Consider the following 14,144-nt stretch of genomic DNA (forward strand, 5'->3'; position numbering starts at 1 on the left):
TAAGGTCGGGATAAGAGAGGGGATCATGCCTGTCACTTTTTAACTACATTGTTTGCCATTTTCGGTGAGAGATTCAGTACATGAAGAGCTTCAGCGCCTTGAGCAAGCAGATGTCATAGAAAAGGTTGGCACATATGAATGGATGTCACCAGCTGTAGTAGTGGGAAAGAAAAATGGCAAGATAACAATCTGAGTCTATCTGCTCAAGCCAAACAAGGCTTGTCATTCATAAATTTCTGTTCCCGCACACGGAAGAACTATTGCACAAACTGCACGGCACAAAGTACTTTTCCATGATTGATTTAACAGCTGCATACAACCAAGTCCTGCTGGGCCCCCCTAAAAGCAGAGAACTGACAACCTTTATAACCTATAGTGGATTTTACAGATTCAAACGCGTCTGTTTCAGCCTTGCATCTGCACTGTCTGCCTTTCAGAAAGGATGGTCACTATTCGCAAAACTGTAAAAACGTGTTGTGCTATATAGATGTCATTGTGTATGGGAGCACATGTGAGGAACACTCCAAGAATTTGAAACAAGTCTTGCTATTAATTGCCAAGGCTGGACTGAAACTAAATGACAAATGCATTTTCAGTGTCCGAGAAATTGAATTTCTTGGTCATGTGCTCAGTCACCAGGGGATACGCCCTCTTTGAAGCAACATTGATGCCATTGAGGCGGCTCCAGTACCAACAGACATGCAACCTGCTCTCATTTTTGGGCATGGCAGCTAGGCTGTTAAGCTAAGTTTATGCCCCACTATGCTATGCTTGCTGCGCCTCTTTGCGAGTTGCCATGTAAGAATGCTACTTCACATTGCAATCGTACAAGACAAGCTTGTTTCAACCAGCTAAAAAGTTCTTTGGCAAGTTTGGTAACTGGATGTTTACAGCTGTTTGACCCTGCATGTGACATTGTTGTCACTACGGCTGCATCATCCATTTTGTTAGGAGCAGTGTTGCAGCAGAGGAGAGATGATGAACTGCCAATGATTGCTTTTGCTTCTCGAAGGCTTGCTCCACAGTAACAGAAGTACTCTGTTGGGGAAGTAGAAGCCCTTGCTTGCTTGTGTTATGTGAACATAGGAGAGTATACCTTTGGGGCTGCCCATTCATTTTGCACACTGACCACCAGGCTCTGATCACGCTTCTAGGCATGAAGGGAGTAGGTCACCGTCCATTCTAGATTGCAAAATGGCATGCTAGACTGCTTGCATACAACTATACAACTGAATTCCAGAAGGGTGACGAGAATACTGTTGCTGATGCCCTTTCAAGAATGCCCCTCTAAGGTCATGTGAAGGAGGGAGAAATCGGAGAGGCAGTTTGTGTTGTCTCAACATGTGTTACTCGTGCAGAGTTTGTTGCTGAAATGTTGCAAGACCCGCTGCTTCAACAGGTCATACAGTGGGTGACTTCAACATGGCCTGCTGTAAAGATGTTGCCTGCTGAGGCAGTTCCTTTCCACCCCATGCGGACAGCTTTCAGTCATTGGAAACCTCCTGCTTCGGGGAGACCAATTCATCACACCTTCGTCCCTCGTAGGACGGCTCCTTGATGCAGTCCACGAGTTTCATCTGGGGATAATGAGGACAAAGTAGCGACTATGCGAGCAATACTGGTGGCCTGTTATGTGCAAGCAAGTAGAGTAGCTGATTGCATCTTGTGATGTATGCCAAGCTGTTGATAAGTCTGCAAAGCCTGTGAAAAAGCTTCTGCAGCCAGTGGTATTCCAGGCTGCACCATGGGAGAAGTTGGAAATCGATATTATGGGTCCTTTCGCTAATGTGCCTGCAGATTGTCATTGTGCTCATTGATTACTTCAACAAGTGGCCAGAAGTTTGTTTCCCGGCAAAAGTGACTACTGTAATTGTTATCTCCGTTTTGCGAAGAGTACTCAGCAGGGAAGGATACACAGATGAGATTGTGAGTGACCATGGCCCTCAGTTTACTGCATGCGAGTTTGACAGTTTTCTCAAGGAACATGGCATCGTCCGTGCATAAGCTAACAGCCAAGTAGAAGGGTTTAATCGAGTACTGAAAGAGTATGTCCAAGTTTGCACACGAGAACGTAGGCCTCTAAAGGCAGCCATAACCAAATACAGCAGAACCTCATTCATACATTTCGAAAAAAAAAAATGCCAAAAGAAACATACAAACCAGAAGTACGTACGATCCAAAGTAACAAAAAAGATTTCAAACATCAAAGTAATGCGGAGTGTCACGTGGATTGTTGCAGCATGAGACACCCACACGCGTCGAGCTGGTGATGCTCCGGCGACCCGAGATGTGTTTTGTTGTTTTCCTATTATGTAGCATTTCAAGAGGGCGACGGGAAACTGAAGCGAAATTGAGCTCGTGGGCAACACCGTATGCTGCCAAAGTGAAACTTGATGACCACATTGCGCCGCCTGCAGCAGGGAACGGCGGTGCACTTGAATTATTGCCTACTAAAAGTGTGTAGTATGCTACCAATGGCACTACGCACCACATGCTGTAAAACAGATAGGTGAAGATGCTTATTGCAATAGGTTTGGCGGTGATTGCAGATTCGCTGGTACCAGAATAAAAAACTACGCTGGCGTTTTCGTGCGAGACGGGCGGCTGTATACTGTCCTCGATCACACACGCCATGTGCCTTTTCTTGTTCACGTGAGATCTAGCTGTCAGAAAACATATACGATTGCAGTCTGCAGCAGGGAACAGCGGCGCCTCACAGTTATCGCTTACTAAAAGTGTGCACTAACGCTTCCGACGGCATCATGCGCTGTGAACCACTAGGCTGAGATATGGCATGTGACAGCCCCGAAGATTTGCTGGTACCGAAATGAGAAACTGAGTGCACGCCAGCGTTTTCACGTGAGACGGACAGGCGAGTACAGTCTACATTCGTTACAACGGACCCATGTACAACAGACTATGGATATAATGGACCGTATTTCAGCCTTAGTATGTTCTGTCTATTTTATTAATGCAACGAAGTTCGCTTTTAATGGACTGCGCTACAACATACTATTGGCTACAGCGGACGAAATTAGCAGCAATTTTTATCAAAATCGGGCGTATAAAACGGACTTTTCCCTTGTCGACATGGCCTGGCAACTGACTTCTGAGGGTCAGCCGATGGTCGTGGCTCAACAGCTTGTGCGTGCCTGAGGGAGGAAGGGAAAGAGGGTGGGTGGGTAGGTGAACGGGTGGGTGAAAAGAAAGCCGGGCGGAAGCGCGGAGTCATTCCCGCGCGAGGCATGGTGGGGAGGGGGAGGGGGCAGGATGCGAGGGAAAGAGGGGGTTCTAATCCTGTGACTGCTATTAATGGTGCGGTCGCACGTGGGCCATATCTTGAAAGCGATCTGCGATGTGAACAAAGTGCGCCCAGTGCCGGCAGCTTCGTATGTGCTGTGCTTTCGACGTTTAGTTCGAGTTGAAGCAAGAGAGAGCAGGAAGGTCAGTTTGCTCGCTGCTGCTGCCGCACTTGCTTAATTTGCCATCACAATCGATGCTCCGCCTTTCGGGCGAAACTGCGACTATTTTGTTTGTTTTTTACTTTTAACGTTCTTCACTCGCTCTTTGCAATAAAGTTGTTAGACATCACGACGAAAATTTCAGATATTACATACTTCGGAAGAAACGGATGTTTTTTTGTCTGATTATCAGGGTGGATTGTAGGGAGAGTCGACTGTACTGCGGTGATGCTGCCACGACGGGCAGCTATATACTGTTCTCAATCACACATGCCTCGCATAGTTATGTGTTTACATTGCGTCTAGCGGCCTGAAAACGTATCGTACAATCGCAATTTGGTGGCATACTGAAGGTTGGTGCTTAAAAATTTCCTTGAACAAATGAACCGGTAAAGAATAAGCATAACTCTGTTGGGTCTTTTTTTTTTTTTATTGCGAACATTGGTGCCAGGAAAAAGTATGTAATGAGAATGTGTTAACGAGGTTCTACTGTGTCTTAGAGTCTGCCGATTCATTCCGCATGCCACCACAGGATTGAAGCCTTCCGTCCTTCTGTGCGGCTGCCACCCAAGAACAAAACTAGATCTTGTAGGAGCACTGAGTAAGCTATTTTTCAAGACCCACAGGCAGAGGTAAAAGCCATCTGCCACAGAGTAACACAAAAGCGGCAAACAAGTGAAGTCTACACTGACTGTCGACAAGCTGTGAAGCATGCTCTGTTGACAGGTCAACCGGTGCAAGTCAGGTTTTCAGGTCACGTGCCTAAGGTTGCACCTTTAGACACTCGTCCTGACAACCTGACTCGTCCCTGCGCAAGCTGGCAACGTACTCAAGCCCATTCACCATCGTTGACCAATGTGGCCAGAACACTTACAAACTTAATGATAGGCGCACCTGAAACAAGGATATATTAGCACCCTGCCCTCGACCGTTTAAATCATCTATTGTTACAAGAAGCTGACGGCTGAAGCAGTAATCTTGCTCGGTGAGTACAGCTAGAAAACCCTGGCTAACATCAACCGCAATCTGTTGGGACACCGGTTGAAATGAATGTTCCAAAGCCATGGCGTTCGACGAGGCAAAGAGTACTGTTCTGGTTTAAAGTCTAGCAAGGACATTGAACTGTGTTTTTACATTAAGCTGTTTTCCACTTTTGTTAATTCGTTAAGAGACTCTATTTTTGTATTTAGTAGTTTTGTGTAAAAGTAGGTGGCATTGAGCACACGCCTTAGCAGGATTAACCACCACATGTATCTGTATATATACCTATCGTGGACTAACATTAAACGGATTTTATGTGCCGGTGCTGGGGCTGTTCACTTCGCAATTCTCTGTCTCTACGACATAGTCTGGCCGGGTATGGTGATGGGTACTACAAAGTTAAATATCAAATTCTCAAGTCAAATATTTAGATTAAGATGCAATTACTGAATTAGCAAATGAAACTAATATTCATCAACCCTTAGTTGTAATGTTCATTTGTTTTCAGAGTCATCAAAGGTTCCATGTTGTATGATGGTTCACCTAAATATGGTACAATACAGGCTCGGCACGGATTGCTCATGCTGTAAAATGTTGTCGGTGCCTCGTTGCAGATGGCAGCCATCTTTGGCGTCCTGTGGGCACTGAGTGTGCTGGCGTTCCTCTATTCGGGCCCCCTGGCCATCCCCACGTATGCCAACCCTCTTGCCCTGCTTCTGCTCATGTTGGTGTTCCTGGTGAACCCGTTGCACACCATGAGGCACCAGGCGCGCTTCTGGCTGCTGCGGGTGCTAGGCCGCATCTTTGCGGCTCCCTTCTTCTACGTGGGCTTTGCGGACTTCTGGCTGGCCGATCAGCTCAACAGTCTAGTTCCTGTGTTCATTGATGCGCAGTACTTCGTTTGCTTCTATGCCACAGATTTCCAGTGGATGGAGAACAGCGGTAAGGAGCTTGTGGCTATGCATTTGCGAGCAGAGCTTTTTGGTCGTGCCATATAGGAAAGTCTCTTCATAGGACCCCATCCTAGGATCTGGATGATGTGATGGGCACAGAGCATGTCACCAATGGACAACAAATGGGATTATAAAACACCGCTTTTCCAAGCACCGCAGGAACACAAATGAAAGCTAGATTATGAATGTGCAATAAGCAAAACCAAACGAACACGTTTTCTAATCGTACCTTCTTTTCAGATGTTTCAGTCTAAGCACCTTTTTAGCAGGCAGTATGACGGGGCATCAAAGAAAAGTTTCGTTTTGTTGCTCGCTGATGACACATCAGCCAATTGACCCCTGCGTGCTAGTGCCTGGTATCATATCCAGAGTGGAGTTTCAAAACTGGTATGCCTGAAGAACCCTACTTGCAAAGCCTCAAAGTGCTTGCCACTCCCATTGCTTGTATAACTTATAGCCAGAGCTGTCATGAAACGTAGATTTTTGGTTCCCATTCCCTTTGAATGCATGCAGTCCAATAAAGTTGGGTGATCTCAAAGCGCAAAGTCTCATGCATGTTGACATCAAAATTGGCAATTTTTCACCATGCCCAGAAGGCCTGCAATATGACAACATGCGTGCACTGACCGCAACATTTGTTGCTGTTGTTAAGCAAATGGCTAAGTGCTACTTTCAGTACTACAGTCGACTTTTGTTACTTCAACCTTGCCCGGACCAACTAAATGGATTGAATTATCTGGTGAGTAAGTTAAATGAAATGCAGCAAAAGGAAGTTATAACACACCGCCGATTCATTTGGCAATGTTTGCCCGATTACAACACACCCCCAAATGAAACCTTGGCCCACTTTCTGTGTGTTCAAAATGGAAAATAACGTAGAAGTAACATTAAAGCTCCTAAACAAAACAGTAATCTAATGCACACCCGATTTTTTAGCAAGAAAAATGGACAAGGGTCTAATGTGTGTTGCACAGTGGTGGCCGGTTTCTTTGCTTTGCCGCACAGGTGTCAAAGTCAGCTTCGCCGCATTACAGCTGTGTTATGTGGCAAAGTGTACGAACGTTGCGATCACAATTTCTCGTTCAACTTTGTTTGTGGAAAACAAAGGGGAGGCACGCATTAGAAGTGGGTAAATGCTGTTATTGCTTGGCCAGCAATAGGCATTTTCGAAAGGAGATTTAATGTGTGTTTAGCGCATTCTCTGTCCGCTAAGCTCTGCCGATACACACGCTGCCAGTAAAGGATCGCTACTGGAGCCACCATAGAGGTCAGGCTCGTACTTGCCTACTGTTCACGTTCAGTTTATCTGGCAAATGCCAATTTCAGGATCAAAATTTAAAGAAATTTAGTGCCCATGAGAACGCATGGGTGCTGGCCGAAATTGGCCAGAAAATCAAATTAAAGGGACACTAAAGGTTACTATTAAGTCAACGTGGACTGTTGAAATACCATCACAGAAACCTCGAAACGCTTGTTTCGTGCCAAGGAGAGACTTATTTTAAGAGAAAATGCGTTCTGAAGCGTCCGCGTACCTCTAGCACAGTTCAAATCGCCCGCCCTCCGATCGAGGAGATGTGACATCATGGTCTCATAGTGACGTTGCGCCATCGGTGAGTAGAACGGCGTCCGCAGACGGCGCTACGGCTTTTCTGCGCAAAACGCAAACGCGCGGCCAGAAACAGAGCCAAGACAGAGCCGACAGCAGTGCGAAAGCGGGAGTATGGTGGCTAGCGGAAGGAGGAACGCATTACGTCCCACGGCACACGGAGAGTCCGTTTTCGTTAAACTATAGGCTGCGGCGAGCTCGCAGCGTGGTCGGCTTGGTCTGTGAGCCTTTTCGCACTCGCAACAGGGCATAAAAAAGTGCGAATCGACGCAAAACTCGGCCTAGAAACGTGCTTCGCCACAGCCAAGCTGGCATGACCCAGGCGTCGTTTCCCGCACCGCCACCAGGCGCCGCTACTATACCGCAATACGCCCATAAGCTGGTACTTCATTGTATGACGCTAACTTCGACGCTCGTCGCAATGGACCCCGACACCGACAGATTGGCTCGCGATGGTGGGCTCAACTTCAGCGATTTGAGCACCGACGAGCGCAACCTGCTGCTGAGGGCTCGCACTGCCGGCGTCGTTGCGTACTACGACGGTGGCCTCGACACCGGCTCCGGAGCGGGAAAGCAACGAGGGCTTCCCACGACATCACATGGACGTGGAATTCTCGCTGCTTGTTCCAAATGAAAGTTTCGCGAGCCAGCAGAACCCTCACAGCACGACGCGATAACGAAAGTACTGAAACTCCAAAGCGTGCGCGGCGCAGGGTCGAGCGCGCGGAGTCGAGCGAAAACGAAACCTTTCGAACGCCCATATTACTGAAGGGCAACGTCAAAATGTTATTTTTTCTTAGAATCGAATAGACGTAGACAAGTAGCATTTTTTCCCGTTTTATAATCGAATGAAATGATATTTTTAATACGAGTAGTTGAGTATTAGTAACATAAATTACGGGGAGACCTTACGTCATCGGTTTAGTACCGGAATGTCGCTGGGGGGTCTCAAATCGTGTCATGCATTTACCTCAATTTCTCGGTTACTAAAGCTCTGTTTGCGATTATATTGACGCCTTAGACGTTCTAGAACATTGCTCTACCACTTTAACTTGACTTTCTGGTAACCTTTAGTGTCCCTTTAAGTGCAGTTGAACTAACAGAAGTCTTCTGTGCTTGTAGTTTGTGTAGTTCGTTGTAGCCTAATTATTCAGAAGTCAGTACTTTTGATGAGTTTTGCTTGTTAGCACTAGTAATGGTAATAAAGGAGGGTGCAGGCACAACCTCGAAGACTGCTTTTGAGTTTATTTATTTATTTAATTTTCTTTTATCAATACTGCGATCCCCACTGGTAACTTTAGCAGGGTGAAATACAGAACGCACTATACAACATACATATACAACACTATAGCACAGGCAACGAACACAATACATATCAGGTCAACAAAGCTTGAACATAGCAGTAGTATAGCAAGATAACAAATTTTTACTCAATACATGAAAAAAATGCCAAAAGGGATGATTTTGAAACTTCGTCATTGGTTAGATGATTCCGTTCAACTACAGTTCATGGAAAGCAGGAATACCTAAAACAATTATTATGCATGCTAAATGGGGTTGTTGTTCAACTATGGAGTAGCATAACCAGATGAAAAAATAATTATTCCCATTAGATCTGTCTTATAGTGACTGTAAATAAATTGAAAAAAGAATTTTATTCGTGATACAGTTTCTTTGTGGTAATGATGGGTAGGCTTGCTTTTGTTAAGAGGTCTGTCACTGAAGTGCGTCCGAAGCTGTTATAGATGAAATGAGCTACTTTTCTTTGCATCATTTCTATCTTGTTAATGCCAGTTTAGTAAAAGGGTCCCAAATTACATGTGCATACTCTAGGATTGGCAGAATTACAGCTTTATGTGCGAGTAGGCGTACACAGGTAGTAGAAAGTTGCAAAGCCCTCATCAAAAAAAAAAAAGCTTGCGATTACCATAAGTAGTACATATTCGAGGTACTTAGTCTCGAGCTGCTATGTGAGGTGCTATTCGAGGTGCTATGTGAGGTCATTCATTAGTTTCTGATGTGTAATGGACATAAAAACAGTTTCCTTGAAATTAATCTACATTTCCAGGGCATCGCACCAGGCAGCTATTTGTTGAAAAGCATCATTCAGCAACTCCTGGTGTTACTCCTGGTGTTGCTTTTGGCGTACAGTTGACTCTAGCGAGTTGTGACAAGCAGCACAGAAAGCCATGCAATTTCGGCACAGAGGTGAACATGAAGTTCAGTGACTAAATTGATGCAAGGGTTGTGCAGTAAAACCTTGTTACAGTCGAATCCACTTATCATCATCATCATCATCATCAGCCTAGTTACGCCCACTGCAGGGCAAGGGCCTCTCCCATACTTCTCCAACTACCCCGGTCATGTACTAATTGTGGCCATGTTGTCCCTGCAAACGTCTTAATGTCATCCGCCCACCTAACTTTCTGCCGCCCCCTGCTACGCTTCCCTTCCCTTGGAATCCAGTCCGTAACCCTTAATGACCATCAGTTTCTTCCCTCCTCATTACATTTCCGGCCCATGCCCATTTCTTTTTCTTGATTTCAACTAAGATGTCATTTACCCGTGTTTGTTGCCTCACCCAATCTGCTATTTTTATATCCCTTAACGTTACACCCATCATTCTTCTTTCCATAGCTCGTTGCGTCGTCCTCAATTTCAGCAGAACCCTTTTCGTAAGCCTCCAGGTTTCTGCCCCATATGTGAGTACTGGTAACACACAGTTGTTATACACTTTCCTTTTGAGGGATAGTGGCAACCTGCTGTTCATGATTTGAGAATGCCTGCCAAACGCACCCCAGCCCATTCTTATTCTTCTGGTTATTTCAGTCTCATGATCCGGATCCGTGGTCACTACCTGCCCTAAGTAGATGTATTCCCTTACCACTTCCAGTGCCTCGCTACCTATCGTAAACTGCTGTTCTCTTCCGAGACTGTTAAACATTACGTTAGTTTTCTGCAGATTAATTTTCAGACCCACCCTTCTGCTTTGCCTCTCCAGGTCAGTGAGCATGCATTGCAGTTGGTCTCCTGAGTTACTAAGCAAGGCAATATCATCAGCGAATCGCAAGTTGCTAAGGTATTCTCCATCAACTTTTATCCCCAATTCTTCCCACTCCAGGCGTCTGAATACCTCCTGTAAACATGATGTGAATAGCATTGGAGATATTGTATCTCCCTGTCTGACGCCTTTCTTTATAGGGATTTTGTTGCTTTCTTTGTGGAGGACTACGGTGGCTGTGGAGCCGCTATAGATATCTTCCAGTATTTTTACATATGGTTCATCTACACCCTGATTCCGTAATGCCTCCATGACTGCTGAGGTTTCGACTGAATCAAACGCTTTCTCGTAATCAATGAAAGCTATATATAGGGGTTGGTTATATTCCGTACATTTCTCTATCACCTGATTGATAGTGTGAATATGATCTATTGTTGAGTAACCTTTACGGAATCCTGCCTGGTCCTTTGCTTGACAGAAGTCTAAGATGTTCCTGATTCTATTTGCGATTACCTTAGTAAATAGTTTGTAGGCAAAGGACAATAAGCTGATCGGTCTATAATTTTTCAAGTCTTTGGTGTCCCCTTTCTTATGGATTAGGATTATGTTAGCGTTCTTCCAAGATTCCGGTACGCTCGAGGTTATGAGGCATTGCGTATACAGGGTGTCCAGTTTCTCTAGAACAATCTGACCACCATCCTTCAACAAATCTGCTGTTACCTGATCCTCCCCAGCTGCCTTCCCCCTTTGCATAGCTCCGAAGGCTTTCTTTACTTCTTCTGGCGTTACCTGTGGGATGTCGAATTCCTCTAGGCTATTCTCTCTTCCATTATCGTGGTGGGTGCTACTGGTACTGTATAAGTCTCTATAGATCTGCTCCGCCACTTGAACTATTTCATCCATATTAGTATTGCGGTATCCGGCTTTGTCTCTTAACGCATACATCTGATTCTTGCCTATTCTTAGCTTCTTCTTCACTGCGTTTAGGCTTCCTCCGTTCCTGAGAGCATGTTCAATTCTATCCATATTATACTTCGTTATGTCAGCTGTCTTACATTTGTTGATTAACTTCGAATGTTCTGCCAGTTATATTGTAGCTGTAGAGTTAGAGGCTTTCATAAATTGGCGTTTCTTGATGAGATCTTTCATCTCCTGCGATAGCTTACTGGTTTCCTGTCTAACGGCGTTACCACCGACTTCTATTGCGCACTCCTTAATGATGGCCATGAGATTGTCGTTCATTGCCTCAACACTAAGGTCCTGTTCCAGAATTAAAGCCGAATACCTGTTCTGTAGCTTGATCCGGAATTCCTCTAGTTTCCCTCTTACCGCTAACTCATTGATTGGCTTCTTGTGTACCAGTTTCTTCCGTTCCCTCCTCAAGTCTAGGCTAATTCGAGTTCTTACCATCCTATGGTCACTGCAGCATACCTTGCCGAGCACGTCTACATCTTGTATGATGCCAGGGTTTGCGCAGAGTATAAAGTCGATTTCATTTCTAGTCTCACCATTCGGGCTCCTCCACGTCCACTTTCAGCTAACCCGCTTGCGGAAAAAGGTATTCATTATCCGAATATTATTCTGTTCTGCAAACACTACTAACAACTCTCCCCTGCTATTCATAGAGCCTATGCCATATTCCCCCACTGACTTGTCCCCAGCCTGCTTCTTGCCTACCCTGGCATTGAAGTCGTCCATCAGTATAGTGTATTTTGTTTTGACTTTACACATCGCCGATTCCGCGTCTTCATAAAAGCTTTCGACTTCCTGGTCATCATGACTGCATGTAGGGGCATAGACTTGTACCACCTTCAATTTGTACCTCTTTTTAAGTTTCACAACAAGACTGGCCACCCTCTCGTTAATGCTATAGAATTCCTGTATGTTACCAGCTATTTCCTTATTAATCAGGAATCCGACTCCTAGTTCTCGTCTCTCCGCTAAGCCCCGGTAGCACAGTACGTGCCCGCTTTTTAGCACTGTATATGCTTCTTTTGTCCTCCTAACCTTACTGAGCCCTATTATATCCCATTTACTAGCCTCTGATTCCTCCAATAACACTGCTAGACTCGCCTCACTAGATAACGTTCTAAAGTTAAACGTTGCCAGGTTCAGATTCCAATGGCGGCTTGTCCGGAGCCAGGTATTCTTAGCACCCTCTGCTGCGTCACAGATCTGACCGCCGCCGTGGTCACTTGCTTCGCGGCTGCAGGGGACTGAGGGCCGGGGTTTGATTGTTGTATTCATATAGGAGGTTGTGGCCAAGTACTGCACCAGGGTGGCCAATCCTGCTCTGGTGAGAGAGTGCGTTACCGGTTCTGGTCACTGGGATCAGGCCGCACTCCAGGCCTGTTTGTGCAATTTTCTCAAAACATGTTTTTTTCTTGTATTTCCCAGTGGAAAATTGCGCGGCACCGGGATTTTAACCACGGCCCTCTTGCGTGGGAGGCGGATACTCTACCGTCCCTGCAGGAGTTAAATTTAAAAAATAATAATAATAAAAAATAAAAATTATGGGGTTTTACATGACAAAACCACTTTCTGATTATGAGGCATGCTGTAGTGGAGGACTCCGGAAATTTCGACCATCTGGGGTTCTTTAACGTGCACCTAATTCTAAGTACACGGGTGTTTTCGCATTTCGCCCCCATCGAAATGTGGCCGCCGTGGCCGGGATCCGATCCCGCGACCTCGTGCTCAGCAGTCTAACACCATAGCCACTGAGCAACCACGGCGGGTCCCGCAGGAGTTGTACGCGTCATTTAACCTACAGTGGTGCCCTATTTGATCAGTCAAGGTGGACCAATCTGATCTCGGTTATACCACACGGATGGCACTTGGCTAGAGATCCTGGTATTTATGACCTGCACATGTGTGGCTGTACATAATTGAGGATATATATAATTCGTTTTTTCTTTAGGTGGGCTCTTGTACAGCGATAAAATGAAGGAAAAGACATCAAAAAAAAAGGGGGGGGAAAGGAACATAAAAGATGATTTGAACTCGTTTTCCTTGGATGTTGCCTAGAAAGGTAGCTCAGTCGTTTGGTTCGTCAGGCCCCAGGTTTCTTTCAAGCGCCATAGCTCCTGCTCCGAGCCTCATACTTACGTGAAAAGGGACTGATGTTGTCCACGATAGTCGATTCCGAGTGGTTGGAAGGCATACTTTCTTGAAAAAATGGCCGCCCGAGGAGAAGAGTGAACTCTAGCGGCATTAGAGACTAGGAAAACTGCCTTAAAATATTTAGACTTGAGGGAAAGCTTCGCTAACAAACTATAACACGGCAATCAGCATTCGAATACGACGAGATAAATTATTGAGACGTGGAAAATTCCCTTGAAATAAATATAATTTGCGAGACATATGCTTGTAAGTATTGAACCTCTTAAAAGATGAGGGGGAATGTGCGCTCACCAAGAGGGCATCGTCCGCACGAGACCACCACCAGGCACCTTACTGAGACGTGGAGGGCTCGGCGGCCGGAACGAAGCCTCCCTTCTCCGCCGGCCAAGAGAGGAAAACGCGCTTTCTGATCGCTCAAGGTTGCGCGGACATAGTATAACTCTAGCGTCTAGGAAAAGCTTAAACAAGTGCGAGGGCGGCACGCATAGCGATCCACTTATAACAATATTCAAATGCCACGAAAATTCTATTGTTATAACCGATAATTGTTAAAACTGTGTTGCATGAAAAAATCAAAATAAGGGGATTGCAGAGCTGATCTTAGCAAACTATAATGGTGGAGAGGCCGGTGCCCTTCCCCACTATATCCCAACCACGTTCCTCCATCCAGCTGCTTATTGTGCTCACTCGTTTAACTGCTTCCTTGGCGCTCCGATCACGTGTAAGAAGCCAAGGCTGTTAGCGTTAAAGAATGGCACTGCTATAACTGCAAAGAGGGGTCACAGGTGGCAAGCGATATGCTAGCACCGCTGAGGCAGCGCTTTGGTGGGCCCAAAAGGGGCCTTTTAAGAAATGCGATGAGGTTGCCGCAACAGCCTGTCAGCTTGAGAAATCCAGAAGAAACGCTGAAGCGAGATCGCCACAATCATCTCGCCAAACAAGCCTCTCGCCACGTAACGTCGCACTGCATTGCACGAGAAAGCCCTATGTCCGTCAGCTTTGCCGACATCCTTCTCCAA

The 14,144-nt window shown here is 45.8% G+C and overlaps 1 protein-coding gene across 6 annotated transcripts in view; it reads left to right on the plus strand.

Annotated features, from left to right (window-relative positions):
• Positions 1–14,144, plus strand: part of LOC139052726 (solute carrier family 53 member 1) — a 376,292-nt gene that overhangs the window by 157,931 nt on the left and 204,217 nt on the right. For all 6 annotated transcript variants that reach the window (XR_011510032.1, XM_070529770.1, XM_070529769.1 and 3 more), the window contains exon 9: positions 5,057–5,384. Coding sequence is in view for 5 of the 6 variants with exons in the window: in XM_070529770.1 (XP_070385871.1) it covers positions 5,057–5,384 (328 nt within the window). In the remaining variant the exon portion in view is untranslated. The remainder of the gene's footprint in view (positions 1–5,056; positions 5,385–14,144) is intronic.

This window comes from Dermacentor albipictus, unplaced genomic scaffold, assembly GCF_038994185.2.
Source record: "Dermacentor albipictus isolate Rhodes 1998 colony unplaced genomic scaffold, USDA_Dalb.pri_finalv2 scaffold_30, whole genome shotgun sequence".
Lineage (NCBI taxonomy): Eukaryota > Metazoa > Arthropoda > Arachnida > Ixodida > Ixodidae > Dermacentor > Dermacentor albipictus.